Consider the following 17,713-nt stretch of genomic DNA (forward strand, 5'->3'; position numbering starts at 1 on the left):
CTAAATGATCTGACTGCGCTGTTCTCCTGTGCCATATTTAGGCGTGGGTCAGCACTGTCCCTATTTCCAATAAATGCTTTAATTTTGGTATTACTCGCAGGACCAAACTCAAGCAGTAACCGGCTACTGAAACAACCCTCTGCTAAAACATCCATTTGTGCGTGGGTTTGGGAGGCTCAGAGAAAAGCCCCAAAACCCACATCTTCCCCTAAAACTTCAGTGGTTCATTCCCACTTTCTGACCATATCAAAGCCATTTCCACAACAGCTGGTCCCCAGGTTGCAGACACAGCAATCTGGGAAGTATTTTGCCCAGTGTGGTCCACCTATCTCATTTTAAATGGACAGCACTTTGTATCACAGGGGATACTCAATGCTGAGTTAATCCTTGTCAGAAAACACATTACCCTGGCATGCAGACAACAGAGATAACGGAAGTATGTAGTTTCAATTGCATAATAAATGATAGAAGGTGAAAGTTTTATTTCTTAGTAAAGACAGAATCTCTCCATTGGGTAGGACAGGAACTGAGAAAAGGGAAGCAGTCCAAAGAGAAGATGCCCCTTGCACAGGGTACAGCATTACCCTTTATCCGCGTTTGTGGAACACAGGACTAGAAGAGATGTTGTTCTGCACTTCCAGGATCAGACACTTGTTTTAACCAATGTCTCATACAACTGCTTTCACGAATTTCCTGAGCGCCATCACCAAAACAGTTGGGCTTCTTATATCTCCACTACTTAGGATGGGAAGACTGCTCCATACTGTCACTGTCTGAACAGGTATTTCCAGGCTATAATTACCTGTTGTCACTCAATACCTATTTGCTGTTGTGTCATTATCATTCACATTTATCTTTAATATTCCCTTCCTCCCTATGTATACCTCCTTGATATACTTAATAAAAGCAAGTATAATCTTGGCTTCTCTTCTGCTAAGCTGATCAAAACCAAACTCCTGCCCTTTCCTCTCTTTAGAGCAGCTGTCCATTTGCCTGATTAGTTCATCCACCTTGGAGATGAGGGACAAGAAACGTGTAACTGCAGTGCAAAGGCCTTTGAATTAGACCCTAGCATAATGTCACCACTACTCCTTTCTCTGCTGGATATCCTAGTCTTGCCCATTCAAGGATCACATTTGCTTTTTTCACAGCTGTCCCACACTCTGTTTCATAGTCCCTGCCCAGTCCAGGGGGGCAGGTCTGCTTCAAATACAATGAGATGGACCCTTTTTCCCAAATGAGAGGCTAAGTGAGCTGAAGGCACCGTTCCAGGCTCTCAGCGAGTGCCAAACTTTTGCCTTTTGGCTCCTCGCTCTGCTCAGCCAGAAGTCACTGTGTGCCGTTGAAAATTGGCTCCTGTGCTCTCTTTCACATGCGTTTTGTAGACTGCTAATCCCTTCCACAGTCACCTAGCGTATGAATGCCCCTGTGAGTTGTTTCCAACTGATAAGGTGAAGGTTTGTATTTTCTTTTAACTAAAATCCTCACCTTGCATTATACTCTTGGACTTCATCCACTTTTATTATGCCAGTCTTCTCGACTGATCAGTTCTTCCTGTACAATATTCCTACTCCCCAAAGTACTGTCACCATTTGCTAATATTATGGCATTAGCACATTTCATCCTTGCTCGTGCTCTCTGGCTTCTTGTGCCAATATTTCTTATGAAAATATTCGACAAGATATTATGTCCCAGATAAAAACCAGGACCTCTCCTTCAGTGCACAGGGAAAGCAGCTGCTCCAATGGGGGGTAGGTATCAGAAGAAACTGGCATTTATGTCAGTGGGAAGGTGGCAGCGGCTTGGGGAGAATCAGTGGGTGCCTGTGACTGCCTTTCCTCGCTCCCTGTTTCCAGTAAATGAACTGGATTTCTGAGGCAGCTCACGTGTAAATACAGGATCACACAAGCTTCCTTAGTGTGCTGGTGGGGCTGTGCAAGTTGGCAGCATTCTTTTTAACTTTTGCAGCCTACTTAGGATTTTGGTGAAAACAGACAAAATTGGAAGGTTTCTTCCCCTCTAAGGCATGAGCCAAGGTTAACCAGTTATACGTTGTGTCTAATGAAGTCAGAGACACAACTGCACCACTATCCAAACACCTTTTATCAACCTGAACACTGATACACAAAGATGTAAATTGATGTGGAAAATAACCACGTGTAACACTTTACTTTCTGACTGCTCCCTATCATATGGGAGCTCTTTTGCTAAATGAAGACAGTGATGGACACAAGGATGGATTACCTGTCTGATCCATTCCATGCACATTCAAACTTGTCAAAGATGCAGTCATTTTCATAGAGGGAACACAACTTGCTCCTAAGGTAATCATGGACCTGTTTCAAAGAAAATAACTGTTGTTGTTATTGAAATAAAACGAAATATAAAAATCCACAACCAGCCCCCCCACTTTACCTCCCACGTTCCCTTTCCAAATATGCTGCACAGATTGGTAGCTTTGCAGAAGATAGATACTGTGTTTAAACTCTCAAGAAGCTATCTGTACTTTTCCACAGCCCAATTAACCAGGTGCCACAGAATTATTGTTGCAGGAAGGCATGAAGCATACCTCCCTCAGCAGGCTGCAGACCACCCCTCTTCAACATATTTGTTTCCTGCTTGGCTGATTTTCTCAGTGCTAGCCTAATTCCCAAAGACATTTCACCAGCTGATACCCTAGATGTGCTAATTAATGTGCAAGAAATCTAATTTAAATAGTAACAAAAATGTCATATTCCAAGATAAGTGGACTCTCACTTGTGGCAGAAAGAACTTGGCTCTATTAAAAGAATCTGTAATATATGGGATTACATATATTTGGGTAAGGTATTCCAGAAGCCAAATACGCTACAAGGTTGAAGTTGCACAGGCTGCAAATTACAACACTAATTTAGCTCAAGGATATCTCCTATTTGGCTGAGAATTAAAAACAACATTGTAAATTCTCACTTACATACTTGAAAAGTGGGACTAACCAGCAGAAGACCACTCCTCTGGGCCACATACATCTCAGCTGAACAAGGGTTATTATAAAAAGACAGATCTCATGCAAAATGTTTCAATCCTTGTCTGAGTTTGATTAGTTTTCCTTCTGGATGACTGGTTTCATTCCACAAGGAAAAAATGAGCTAGAAAACTCCTGCCTAGGCAAATTTATTAATGCACTTTCACTCCTGATGTCTCCTTCTAGCTGTTGTAGAAAGATGTGTAGATGGCCTCTCAGAGGGCACACACCAATCCAGTAGCTGAGGGGTGTAATTTCACTCTGGCATACAGAGGTACTGGTTCTTCTAAGTCCAGGGAGACTGTTCCTGGTCAGGGATGCTCAGCAACCTCCTCTCGCCTGAGGGCATAAATATTTGTTCTCATAAAATAACTTCTATCAAGTCTAGACTAGGTACAGTAACCTTTCACTTATATTTTCTTTAAACTAACCCATTTTCAATAGCCAAATTGTACAGTATCCTAAGAATATTTGTAATGTGAGGTTACTCAAGAGTATAAATTTTAGTCATGGGCCAATTCTCATTAATACATGAGTGAACACTGAGCTGTATTTCAACAGATAATGTCTTATACAGCAAATAATAGGTGAATGGTAGATGCAGATAAAACATTTCACAATTAAATGCCTTTACCCTCATGGTGAGTAATAGGTCAGAACACTTTTAGTACTGATGCAGTTTCTTGCACCCTCTGTAATCAAATCCTTTCATTTTCTCTTTACTGAAAGTCTTTTTATGGTAGCAGTGTACTTTGTTACAGAACTGGAGATCTTTCCTTTATCACCTTTGTGAGCTCCCAACACTTGGAAGACATCGAAAGGTTGGGTAAGGCAGAAGTAGATTGCGTTTGCCTTATCAACTGTCATTTCTAGGTCTTCCTCTTGCTACCATTTCCAGCAGCCATCTGTCATGGCCACCGTCACGTATGCACCCTTTGCAAAGTGCATCCAACTCCACAGCTTGGAGCCGTGCCTTTCTATATCAGCTCTGTCAGATTTCTTACTGATCTCTTCAAGGTCTCATCTCCTTTTTCTCAACTGACTCTGCCTGCAAACTTGCACTGCTGCCCCGAGCAACTAGCTTGCTCTTCATGTGGACCCTCTACCACATTTTGACTACATTCAGACCCTCAGAATGACTGAAAAACTAACTGGAAGAAACAACTTCTACCTTCTTTGCACGTTCATCAGCCACTACCAATTGAGGGTAAAATCAGATTTGCCTTGTCTGTTACATATTGTTCTTACCACACATGAATAGTACTTGAATCCCAACCAAATTGAGTCCTAACTAATTACCCTAGGCATCCTTCTTTTCTTAATTGCACTGTTTTAGGTCAGACCTTCATGGAACTATCTAGTCATTCTGTGCTCCAGTCTAACACAGCGACATGACTACGCGGGGAGCTACTTCACTGGGACTCTATAGTCACAATGAGGAATTGCACCGGTAAGTGACACACGAGTCCAAATCCCTACGCAACAGACGCTGCCAAAAGTGGATCAAGCTATTATCAGCTATGAACGTGTTCACCTCCAGTTGCTGCTGGGGTAATTCACCCGGGCAGCATCAAAAGAGCATCCTGTTAGGCAGGGCTGCTTTGCAACTTTCAGGCACTGGCCATTCCACAGGAGAAAAGCATGTTCAATCACCATCAGCAGATAAAGTGTTTCAGCAAGCCTGCTCTATGCAATAGACTTCTTTTAGCCACAGCATTGATCAGGGAAAAAACCTGCATGAGGAATATGTCTGGGTTTTTTGTGATATTAAGATTGTAACCTGATAATGAAGCAGTATAATTATAGACTTTGCTCTTTCTTACAGCTCTGGGGAAATCTCCTGTTGTGACCCTCTTCATGAGTCTCTCAGCTAGGCAATATCTAAGTGACTACCATGTAGGGGATGAAAAGAGAAATTCAGTCTTTTACTTAGTATCTTTTAGTCTTTTAATGACATGCATGTCATCATAATTATGTGGATACATAACTGAAAATGTTAGGTTTATTTGTTGTCTTTGGGTGATCCACCACAAAAAACATTTTGAGAGATTTCCAAGTTTATATATGAGATTTAAGTATGTCAGATAGAATACCTCTAAAATTTATTTAAAAGAGTAATTTAAACCAATTATTCTTAAGAACACCATTCTCTACCCTCTGCAGTTGAAAAACACAAAAGGTTGCCCAAAGCAGTTGGACAGTGTGAATTCTATGCAATCCTGTGCTATTGGCTTCCTAAGACCCCTGAGTTCCAGATTCTCCTTTAGTCCACTGTAATGCTCAGGAATGCATCTGTATACTTTTTACAAGGCACTGGATAAGTATTTCAAAATGAAATGCAATCCATAGGTTAAAGTAAGGCAGCAAGAACAGTTATATTTGCAGGGGTTTTGTTGTTGGGGATCTTTTATTTTCTTTAATAAGCTTCTGCAATAATCAGTACTGAAAAATTTACACTATATTCATTTTCCACATCTTAGCATGGAGAAATATAACTTTTTAATTGGGCCCACTGCTGGGTGTCAGACTGATTTAAATGAGGCCAGCTTGTTTCACAGATACCTACATGAGGAAATAAAAGCAGATGTCAAAGTCAAGACAAAAAGGTTGGCTTGACCAGCTATTCCTCTCCAGAGATGAGGTTGCCTACTCCATTAGCATAAGTATAAAATAACATATTACCTAAGTTCCTAAAATCTCATATATGTTTCTGTTATATAAAACACAGTCTCACCCTTGCCCTCCCACTTCATTTTCACAGCATACCAACATTTGTACCTTACTTAGCATTACAAGTACTGCCATTTTCAGAGCAAAACCAATTTTGTAGTTTTAAAGTTATACAGGCTGAGACTTTCCAATGCTAACAAGAGACACACCGAAGAGTATCCACCGAAATCCAGTGAGTGCATTGGAAAATACTGGGGCCCACTTTGTCTACTAAACACTAGCTAATAAACACCTCCAATGTTACTGATGTCAAATTCTAGTTATCTTGTCAAGTCACACTACCAAACTCTCACTACATCTTATTTGAAAACCAATCTTAATGATAGTTACTGTGAACTCCTGTACCCACCCTGCCATTATATAGACACAGAAAACAAGGGATTGTTCCAGCAGTGTCACAGGACTGTCTCTACATAAGCAGTACGAGCCAGAGGAATGACATTTTTCCTACTTTCCATACTCTTCCGTAGGTAGCTTAACAGCTTTTTCCCATTGCATTTTCATAACAAGCAGTTTCTGTGTCACAGACATATTTTCCTTCTTCAAGGCGGAGTCAAAAAATGTAAGCTCAGCCCTCTATTGCCAAACAGAACAGATGTCAGCGTACAAACTCAGCGCTGGCTGGAGCCACTGGCATTTTGTCTGGATAATATCACAACGAATTCAGGCAACCAGATGCATCTGTCTGGCATTCGCAAACTGCTGTGTCAGTGATGACGTTAGGGTTTAACACTGATCGCTTCTAGAACTAGGCACAAGGGAGAAACGCATAGATGAAGTTTTTAAAAAGAGTTTTGAAATTACAAAGGTGTAAACTCTCAGCAGTCCCAGCGGGAGCAGAATACTAAGCAATTCATAAAATCCTCTCCTCAGGTTCTTTTAAATTTTAATACTGGAATACATCATTTGAAAACAGATGCCCGAGTGAAGAGATGCATTCTCTTGTAAAAAGCATCGTTTCTTTCAAGAGCCCAGTCCCCAGCGAGTGTTAACCCTGACCACCCAGGTCTCATACTTCCTTACTAATGCTGAAATTGCTGTTTTCCAACTACAAGGATGCCACTGTGAGGATTTTAACCACCTTGATTAGCAGCTCTCTTAGCTAGCTGCTTCTCAGACCAAGCAATGAGAAGTTTAGGAAAACATTCACTGTTTGAATAATGAGACGCTTTTATATTGCTGCATTTCAAGACATAGGAGATACCTACCTGGTACGTTTCTACAGGCTTTGTTTCCATGTTCAGATCCCAAACCTTGACAGTGAGGTAATCTCTTGTTAGCATGTATCTACCACTGTGACTGAATTTGACATCTGACACTGAAGAGATAATTTCTGAAAAAAATGATCTGTTACTGGGGTCTTCTGGTTCTTCATAAACTGTTCAACAAAAAAAAAAAAAAAGCAAGAGAAATTAGAATTCTATACAAAAACGCTCTGTTGTACAATCTTTACTGTGCATTTCTTGTGCAACGATGTAGTTCAATGTATCAATGAACATGATATGCCCAGCACTTGATTCTTAATTTATTCTTTTATCTTTATATAAAAATACAAACTGTAAACTTTAAATATTACAATAATTAACCATATAGCTACGGGCCCAAAGCATCACTTTGGAAAATTACATAAATACACTAGTTAGTTCACTACAGCTACCTATAGCAAGGCAGTTCACCTACATTCATCCTTTCTGGGGTTCCCATATCCTGTTTCCTGACACATAACCAAAATTCATGTGTCCCTGTCAAATAAAAGGTGTACACGTGGTCTTGCAATGGTCTTGGCATCCTTGGGAAGGGTGGTTACTCAAACCCTGCCCTGGTTGCCAGAACCAGCTGGCCACTCTGCAGGCTACTCACTGGTCATGTCTTGAAGGCATCTGAGATTAAACATGGGAATTTTGAAAAGCAATTACAAATTGCAGTTACCTCTTCCTGAGAGGTGAGCAGAAAATAGACAGTGATTTACCATGTGGATACATGAACTCCTTTGTTCAAGTGCAATTGCTGACAGCTCTGGAAAGCACTAAACCCGCGGTATGTGCTGCTCAGCTGCTCTGTGTGCTGCACGATCCAACGAGGCAGGGAATCATCAAATATTGCTTACAGTACCTCCATACAGGGAAATCCAGCTCCTGTAGCAAGGAGATTGGTCATCCCCGTTCAACTGTACATAATAACGATGCTGGATAACTCACATTTAATTGCAGGAACTTGAAAGAACTGGCATTAGTGGGCTCTACTTCATCTGTTACAAGTCCACTAATCACCAAGGTCTCTTCATCCTACTCCAGAAGGCCTGCACTAACTCCAGTCCTGCCTACCACATGCCTAGAGCAACTCTGTTGCCTTTCTGCAGGTATCTGTGGCCCCGTGATCCAAACAACCTCATACGAAGAATTTTTGTAGAAAGTCAGGCTTCCGGGGTCTTTCAGTTCCCCGCAAAATCAGTAGGCTTTTGGCAGCTACGTCTAGAAAATTCTTTGAAAACTGGCAATTTGGTGAGTGGCATTTTCAAGTTTCAAAAGCGGGTGAAGAAAAGCCACGTGATGAGACTTGAAAGCGCACTGAAAGTTGAACAACTTTTTACTGTCAGTCAAAACAGAGTTTTTTGTGTAGTCCACTGTAACATTTCTCTCTCAATTAATTTATCTATGACTATGATTCAGACTGTTGAAAGCAACAAGGTTACACTTTCCATCAGGTGAAATAATGTTCTGCTGAAAGTTAAGGGTGAGTATGGGGGCGAAGTATGCGGGGTAATGCAAAAAATTATTGGCAATTTTCTTTGGGGGTGGGCAGTGGAATGCAGCCAGGCGTGCACATGAGAATAAGGTCTATATTTGAACAAGTACCACACATCTAAATGGTAATGAACTACTTCAAAAAGGGGGAAAAATACTTTTCTTTTCAGACAGACTGTAAACGAACAACTTTAAATAGCTTTCTAAAAATTTGCCTAGACATTCTGCGACGCAGGTATTTTGTAATTATCCTGTCAGATTTTCAATAGAAGTTTGACGAGCACAAAGCAATTATCATTTCTCATACCTCTTCCCTTTAATCTGTCCAAACTATGTACTTGGCTGGCAGGAATTTCATCCTCCTAATTATGATGTGAAGAAGTTGCTATTAAAACCAGGAAAGAAAAAAAAAAAAAAAACCAACCCACACTAACTGAACTATACCTTCATTTATAGCTGAGATTTATTTTCTGGGCTCTATGCGTCTCATCCAATTCTCAATGATTAGAAGAGCAGTAATATTTGTACCTGGATACTCTGTATTTTATTAATTAATGAGATTAAACCATTTCATCTCTTATCTCCACTGTTTATTGCTTTTCTATCCTTACCACAGCAAGTATTAGAAAGACTTAATTAGCTGCAGAAACTAATGCAGGCATGAAAGCCTCATATCACTACAGAAGAAAGATAGTGGTGAAATTTTAGTAGCAGCAATTCTTAGCAGATAGTTCCTACAGTCAGCATAACCAAGCCAGGAAAATTGTTACAGAAAATTAAGCAGCAGCTCCCCGTGTTAAAGCTTAGCAACTAGAGCAGCATACGCCTGAGCAACCAGAACAAGGCACTGGCCTCAGGAGATGAAGGTGAGATACGGTGTCCTTGGGTCTTAGCTATTTCTGGTTTAGCAGCAACAGAAGGTTATGCACACACTGCAAAAAAAGCAGTCTTCACTCTGTTCGGCTAATACAAGTTGAGTAATTGGAGACAGGACGGCAGTGACAGCCATGTGCCCTGGACTTCAGTTCAGGCAAGCAATTCAAATTTGACCCCGGCCTCTTCAAGCTGATTAGGAGCAAACATGGTGCCAGCCCACCGTTTGCAAAATCAGGTTTGCCAGCCTGCACGGGAAACACATTTTCTGTTCAGTCCAGTTTAGACTTATCTTTTGGAGGTCGCTCTTATGCCAGGGGACAATCAGCACCCAAAACATGAGACTTCAAATCTAGCTTAATTTTCTATATCTAAATAAATCTTGTTAGACCAGGACTTGGAATCAGAACTTTACTGACATTCAGTTACAAATTCTATTATACTCCTCGATTAATTTCTTTATTAACTTCTTAATAACTAACTTTTGCCATGAAAAAGGGTATTTAACTTCCATTAATATTATTATTATTAACCTTCACAGTGCGAATTATATGAAAGACACAAAGCTACCTGTCTAGTTGCAAACTAATGAATATAGCAACCACCAATGGTGTGGTGGGCTGAGCTTTCACATGACACTGCTCAGACTGAATATGACCTTGATGACAGGACTGCGGAATGGAGAAATATCATGGGATTACAGAGGGAAACTGAGCATATCTCTAAATAGAGCCAGTGTTGCAAAGAAGCCTCTAAGGAAGACGCCTTTCCTGCCCCTTACTCCACTGGCAGATACGTGGGTAAGCTGGGAAGTTGGCTTAGGGAAATAAAAATACCCAGTCCCTTTCTGCACAGCTTCCTGCTCACAAATTAAAAACCAGGGTAGCTTTTCACAGAAGAAGCCCAGACCTCGGTGAGAAGGATGGGTTGGGTGAGGGATACTTGCCAGAGCACTGTTTTCCTGAATCCTGAAGAAAATCTGCAGCATAAAAATATGCTGCTTCTTTCTCAAAAGGAACTGCCATCTGCTGAAAAACACACTCTCATCTCCCCTAAAAAAAAAAAATTAGTGTTTCTTGAATTTCTCTTATCTAGGGTAGACATGGAGACTCTCCTTAGAATCAGTGCACAGAAAAGGTATCTCTAAGGTGTGCATTTAACACACAGAAATATATAGAGATGCCTGAAGTGGAAGAAAAAAAAAAAAAAAAGTAGCAGTCAGGAACAGCTAGAGTGGGTGGGAAGGTCATCTCACTAAGCTTCCCTTCCAGCCACTGGCCAAAAGAAAGCAGAGGCCTTGGGCAGTAGCTAAGAAGAGTGTGGTGCTTGGGCACTTCCCACAAACACCCCTGCAGCTCTCATCAAGCCAGTGAGTTGCAGTCTGGGTGTTGGAGGTGCTGCCACTGCAACTTCACATTTATTTTAATATGAGCCCAATTCCACAAATTTGAAAGCTATACATTTTGGCCAAGATACATCCAATAAAGGAAAAAACCTAACTAAACTTATCTTCAAGTTCAATTCTAAACAAGAACTAGTGGCTGACAAAAATGAGGGCTACGCATGTGAATGTAACCTTTCTTACACATCTTGTTTCTTAGTTTTACATTAATTGCCAAATAGGTCTGATTATGTGTAGACTGGAATGTCTCCCTCCACTCAACAAACCTCATACAAACTACAAGGGCCACAAGGTGTGAATGCATGTTTTGAAATCCCACTGTAACGCTCTGGAGAGAGGCTTGGTAGTCACCGATACTGCCTTCCCTCTTCAGCTTTGCCAGCTACCTTTTGCTGCTGTACGATATTCCAGTTGCCTAAATACCTAATTGTGGAAGAGGGATATCAAACAGCTAGCAACAGAGGAAAGTGATAAATCAAACAAACAGCACTACTGTGCACACTCCACTGAAGAGCAGTGAGTAGATTGTAACTAAAATATATTTTAGGAGTCAACAAACCATTATCTCAAAAATAACTCAGCCTCAGAAAACATGAAAATCCACATTCTCATAAAAGGTTTTTCTCTTTGTTTGTCTCATTTCCAAAGACACACATTTTCAATGGAGTCATTGGTATTTTCCAGACTCCTGCACCACTGAAAATTAATATTTTGTTTGCTGGACAGAGCTTTAATCATTGCAGCGTGTAAATTTTGGCATATGTGAACTTCAGAAAAAAAAAAAAATGCTAAAAATGGCTCATATGGTGGGTGCAGTGTCAGAATCCAATATAGCAAACAAAATTCTGCATTCCTCCCAAAATCATGGCAACAAGGAGTATGAGCTATTCTCTACTTTACAGTATAGGACCTTGGGTAATACCTCATCTGAATTTTCAAAATTCCTTCCACTTCTCCTTTTCCTCTTACCTTCACTCTTTTGCCTGGATGAAATAAAAACACAAGCACTCACAGCACTGCTGCAAGACACATGGTTCCAAAATACAAATAGCAATAATGTTTAAAAAAAACCAAACAAAGAATGATCTACTTAAAGGCAAAGCAATAACAGTATCTGAGATAATATGGGGCAGGGGTTAGAAAACCTATCGATCTAATATAATGAAAGTTTATGTGCAGCTACTTTTTTTTTTATCTGAATTTATGAGTGTATAATGGATTGATGGGATAAAAGAAATGTCAAATGCATTCAGTTAAACAAAACTCTCATTGCTTTTAAGAGAGAGAAACATAGAGTATAAGCTTTGGCAAAGTTTTGTTATCGTGGCCTGAGCACTTGATAATAACTGCAAGAGTTTCCTGTGAAGTATCAGTAAACTAAACAAAGAGAAAAAGAGAACTAACAAGGGAGAAGACTCTTGATGATAACGCTGTGTACTCCTTAAAGATGTGAACCTTGAAAACTTCTATTACTGCCAACCAAAAGCAGAACTACAGATAAAACCAACTTTTTGCTATTACAAAGCCAAATGTATTTTAAAAGAAAAGCAAAGATGAATCATGCTTACATATACTGCAAAACATGTGATTATCGGAGGTAGGGGGGGAGGTGTTGAACAAAAACAAAACCAGTGAAAACTCAGAGATGAAAGCTTACCAGCTCCACAGATTTGGTAAGAAATTCCATCATTCATAGGATAAAATTTTAAGCAGCCTTAAAAAGTCATTCCCTATAGCAGAAAAGCCAAGCTTATTCTGAAGCTTTTTTTTTTCTATTATTTATGAACAAATAATAACTTAATAAAGCTTTTTTTCTAGCAGATACTGGTAATAGTTTGCATCCTGTCCTGAAAACTTCTGTTTTTACAGCATTTAAGTGCTGTTACTTAGATTTAAGTCCTCGGAAATCCCGCACCATGAAATAACTCTCTCTCTCCCTACAAAGACAGCTAATGGATGTAGAAAGCTGTCCAGTTCCTGTTCAAGGGTCACAGCTACAAACGGGTGAAGACAGTTTTGGCAACACTAGAAAAAGAAGCAACAGGGTTAATGAGGAGGGAGAAGACCACAGAGGCCAGAGCCAGCAAAGATGCTCAAACAACAGAGGGAGAATAACTTCCTTTTTTATTATCCAAGCATGCAAACAGTCTGCAGTTAGGCTGAATTAAGGACTTAATACAGATAACCTCTGGGGTACACACGCAAAAGGTGTATTTCAACTGGACCTGGAAATACTGGTGGTGGATCAGGTAATCTCCCAGCGGGCTTTAAGTTTCATAAACACAGAAAACAGATGCAGTCCCAGGCCAAACAATTTATCATCTAAATTAAGTTTCTCTCTCATTTCAGATCCCAAATGAAAATGGATGCAATACCAGATTAAAATGTACTGGAAAACAGCACTTTGATATGTATGGAATTTCACCCATCTTGACAGACTAGCCACAGCATCTTGCAAAAAGAAGAACCACCAATATGCTCTCTCAATACCTGATAAACAAACACTTTTAAATATTCTCTTTTTTTTTGTGCAATACATGGTTATACTAATTAAATGTTTCTCACAAAACATGATCCGAACTTAAAAATCTTACAAATTATTTAACTATACTCTAATATGTTTAGATGGCAAATTAGCACCACTCCTCAGGACAGCTGTGATTTGTTCCACCACATATATCTCATAAAGTTTAGTATAAAAAAAACTAAGCTAAATTTCACTGAATTTATATAAAAATACTAATGATATTAATTTTTTTAAGTCCATGACACTTATTACTATCCTTCAACATAGAAAGCATTATTTATGCTTTTCAAGATGTGCTCACATCTTGAGCTATGTGTAGTTCTAGTTTTGTCCCTAATGTGGTAGGGGTCTCAAGAAGACACAAAAATGGGAAGTAACAATGACGAGAAATATCAAATTACTTCCATACAGGGGATTACTAAACAGACTGTGACTCCTCAGACTAGGAAAGACTGAGGGGCTTGTAATTAAGAGTGGCATGGAAAGGATGAATAGGGAACGACAGTTCACTTTGTACCCTGTCTCTTCCAATCAACAAGTAGGGGTCACCTAGTCAAACTAGGAAAGGGTAAGTACACAGCAGATGGTTCTTCATGCTACGCCTAATTAAGCTACTAAAGATTTTACTGAAAAATATTGTGAATGGTAAACTTTATACACACATTCAAAAGTAACTGCACAAACTCAAGGAAAAAAAAACCAACCCCAAACGTTAGTTTAAGCGTTGTTAAATGCAACAAAGTCCCTGAACCCAAAGTTTCCAACTGCAAGTTGCAGAGGCTAAGGATTACACGCTTGCTCTGTTCTTACATTTTCTGCTGCTGTTGCTACTGCCCACTATCAGAGCCAGAACACTGAACTAGAAGGACCTCTGGTCTGCCCAGGTATAGTCATTATTATGCACTGTTTAATTTTCATTTTCATACTAAAGAGTTCCTGAGTTCATTCTAAGCGAATCAAGATCAACTGCAAAGCTCCCTTTGACATTCATGGTCTCTTTATGCCTTTTAGCTTCATTCTTTATGATAATAGTTTGATTTACCATTATTATTTACCCTGTCTTTCTCTATCTCTGAATGTTTTATTGTTTTGTATTAAGAAAATTCACTAATACATACAACTCCTTCAGAAATTATCTTTCAAGATCAGGACGTTTTGTTGTGTCCATCTTGCCTTCATGTTCTACACTGATTAATATGGTTATACGCGTGTAGGAATTTTAAGTCCACCTTCATAAGCAATCTAAAATACACTTATTTTATACGACATGAAGTATAAACAACCGACCACAATTATTTAACATTTTATATTACCATAGCCTGTAGTTGCTTATCCTGTTTTAAGCTGGAAAAGTAGTATCTTTTTATATTTAAATTCTCTATTTGTTTTTATATAATTCAGAGGGCGCTTCTTCAAGCCCTAGTCACTTACACATCGTTTTCCTTCTCTGAGTAAAGGCAAGTTTCTGAAGCTACCTCTACCACAAGACTGAAATTCCACCTACTGTAAAAGCATTCCTTTATCCAATGACCCAATATTAAAACCAGGCTTCTTGTCAATACCTCTAGAGAGTATGGCTTTTAAAAGTGGAGCCTCAAATCAATATTTAAGAATCTGTTTTACCATCTGCAGTGAGTTGCTGCAGCTTGTCGCAAACCACAAGGGATAGTGCATTAGCGCTGAAAGGCAAAGCCAGATCAATAGCTAAAGAACAGTGGGTGGGAGATTCACTACCAAGTTGCTTATATTAATGTAACTTTGCCAGTGAGTTTGTTAATAAAGAGAAATGGTGCTAAAGAGAGCAAGGAAGTGAAAAAAAATACAGAGCTAATCTGGAAGATCAAGCCTCTTTAAACCTTGGTCTCACAAAGACTTATGTGCGTGTTTAATGCCACGTGTTGTGCGCAATCCCATTGAGTTAATGGGACATAAAACTACTACTGCTTTACAGCCAAACTCAGGCATTAGTCTTCCCAGTCTTGATATATAAGGTTAGTGATAAGTGAGGGGTTTTTTCTCCCCAGTGAAACAGGATCTTGAAAGAATAATGTTGGTTTCATGAGACATTGCAAAGCAGTATTTGTTGCTATTAAAAAATTAAGCAAACAAGACAGGAATTTTAATAGACTGAATAATTAAAGCAATCTTACAGCGATTATTTGCTTTATCTGTGTGTGGTTGGGGGAGAGGGTTAATGAAACACCTCTTCAATCATAAATCATTTACCACTGCTTCAGGCTTTTCTTTTTCCTCTTACTATTTGATAGCTAGAGGTACCTAAAATCAGTTTTTATTTCATGTGATTTAATTCTAACACATCTAACACAACTGGAGGAAATACTATATAGACATAATTGCACTTCTGTAGAAACACTTTCAAATTTTCATTAGCCATGTTTTAAATGTCTTTATTATACATTCATCCAAACTGAGCAGAACAGAAGCTTTGGAGCCCATGCTAAAGGCAATCTTCTACCAAATTTCAATGGAATTCCTGCACAAGGAAGGATCCCTTCCAGGATCTAGTTTAGCATGCATGAAATTGTAGTAACAGATCTTTAGCGGCAGTCATAATTACAAAATTATCAGGATACAGGCACATTTTTTCATTGGGGATACATAATCAGCAATGAATTGTAGGTAATGAATCAGCCTTTGTGGTGCACACTTACAAAATAAATCCAGAATTAGGATAAGGAGAACAAGCCTTTACTAAAGCACAGGGTCACATCATTACGGAAGCTCAGATAAGTTTCACTCCTGTCACTTGAAACCTTGCAGATTTTGCCTAAAGTGGACATTACTTTGACAGTGGCCTCTCAATGCACAAAGGGAGAACGCCAGCTGTCGCTCTCAGATGATAACCTGACATGAGACCAGATGCAGAAATAAAAAGTGTATTTTAAATGTAAAGCTCACAAAAAAGAAAAACAAGTTGTCTCTTTTGCCATCACACAATAAGCATCATTCATTTGGAAAGGTCAATATTAATTAGCAAATCCAGCAGGGGTATTCTGTCACAGGCTTTTTTGTGCATCTGGTTGTTCTCTGTTGCAAATGAAAGATAATCCATATTCAGTTAGAGGTCTGAAAGCTGTCTTGTCTCTGAAATTCCAACCTCTAACTGACTGGTAAATATAATTAATTTAATTTAAAAAATTCAACATGCACAAGTAAATTATCCTTGATTTCTTTTTTGGCTGCTTCCACAGTTCTGAATTCTTAAATTCAGAAAAACCCAACAGATAACCAAACTGAGTTACACGTCAGAATGACAGGACAGAGGCATTTATCCTTAGGGAAGGGACGGCATTTCTTTCATGCCTGGTTTTCAAAAAAAAATGTGGAAAAGGACTCTCAAGGAAAAAAGACACCACCACCATCTTTGGGTGGCATCTTTGGGTCAGAAACCAAACCCCAAATTCACTCTGCATTGCTCCAAAGACTATTTTATACTTTCCAGATAGTGATTACCCATCCCAGGGAAGGCACCAGCTGAGATGCTTTGCCCCTTTGAGGGAGAGTGCAGAGAAGATGGCTGTTAGGATTGCCCGTCATCTACAAATGCTTCTTCGGTCAAAGGGACGGGGAATCTCAATGGCCCTTGAAGTCTGTATGGAGGATGGAACACATGAACTAATGGTGACAGGGGCTAACTGCATTATGCAACCCCAAAGTTTGTATTTTAAAGGGCACCACGGCACACGGAGCAATAAACTTGAAAACGTAGCTCCTCCTTCCTTGAAGTATTTTGTTGTAAATTTTGCACATGGGGAATTAGAAATAGGGTTTTAGTCTACAAATATAAACTAAGAAATGAACACTAAAAAAACCCCTTAAAGCAACATACTGCATTTAAATAGATTACAACTTCTGAAGTATGCAATGACTTTAAAATATTAAGGCTATTACATGGAATATCAATAGGAGTTATACTCTTGAGTGACTTAAATTTCCATGTTGCATAACTATACAGTTTCTATTTACCACTTAATATTGAATTTAATTATTCTGATGAACAATTGAAAAAGATCTTCATTTTTTTCCCCAACTTCACATGCTCAAGCTCAGTTTTCTTTCGCTGACTGCGTTATTAGATGATTAAACAGCCATATGTACCTATCTAGTCTACAAGCTGTTTGGAAGAATGATATTATCTCCATGCACATTTGTAAGGAGCTCTGAACATAATATTAGCAAGAAAAGACCAAAGCTAAATTAGCAATTATTTGTTAGTTGAACAGTTGCATATTATACTGCTATAAGCATTTTTTAGTCGGGACGCTCTTGCTGTAACAGCGTCCTTACACTTGTCTCGCTTGTCACCCAAATCCCTTGCGTGAGAATGTATGGAATTTGGAGTGGGGGGTAGTTCTTTTATTTCTTGGATGTTCCCAGGTAACTGCTCAAACAATGATACTTCTGTAGCTGTT

At 39.3% G+C, this 17,713-nt stretch overlaps 1 protein-coding gene across 2 annotated transcripts in view; it reads right to left on the minus strand.

Moving 5' to 3' along the window:
* PPP2R2C (protein phosphatase 2 regulatory subunit Bgamma) overlaps nucleotides 1-17,713 on the minus strand; it is a 100,083-nt gene that overhangs the window by 9,834 nt on the left and 72,536 nt on the right. For both annotated transcript variants that reach the window (XM_054203911.1, XM_054203910.1), the window contains 2 exons: nucleotides 6,943-7,112; nucleotides 2,245-2,336 (listed from right to left, as the gene is read on the minus strand). In XM_054203911.1, the coding sequence (XP_054059886.1) occupies nucleotides 2,245-2,336; nucleotides 6,943-7,112 (262 nt within the window). The remainder of the gene's footprint in view (nucleotides 1-2,244; nucleotides 2,337-6,942; nucleotides 7,113-17,713) is intronic.

This window comes from Rissa tridactyla, chromosome 5 (genome assembly GCF_028500815.1).
Source record: "Rissa tridactyla isolate bRisTri1 chromosome 5, bRisTri1.patW.cur.20221130, whole genome shotgun sequence".
Lineage (NCBI taxonomy): Eukaryota > Metazoa > Chordata > Aves > Charadriiformes > Laridae > Rissa > Rissa tridactyla.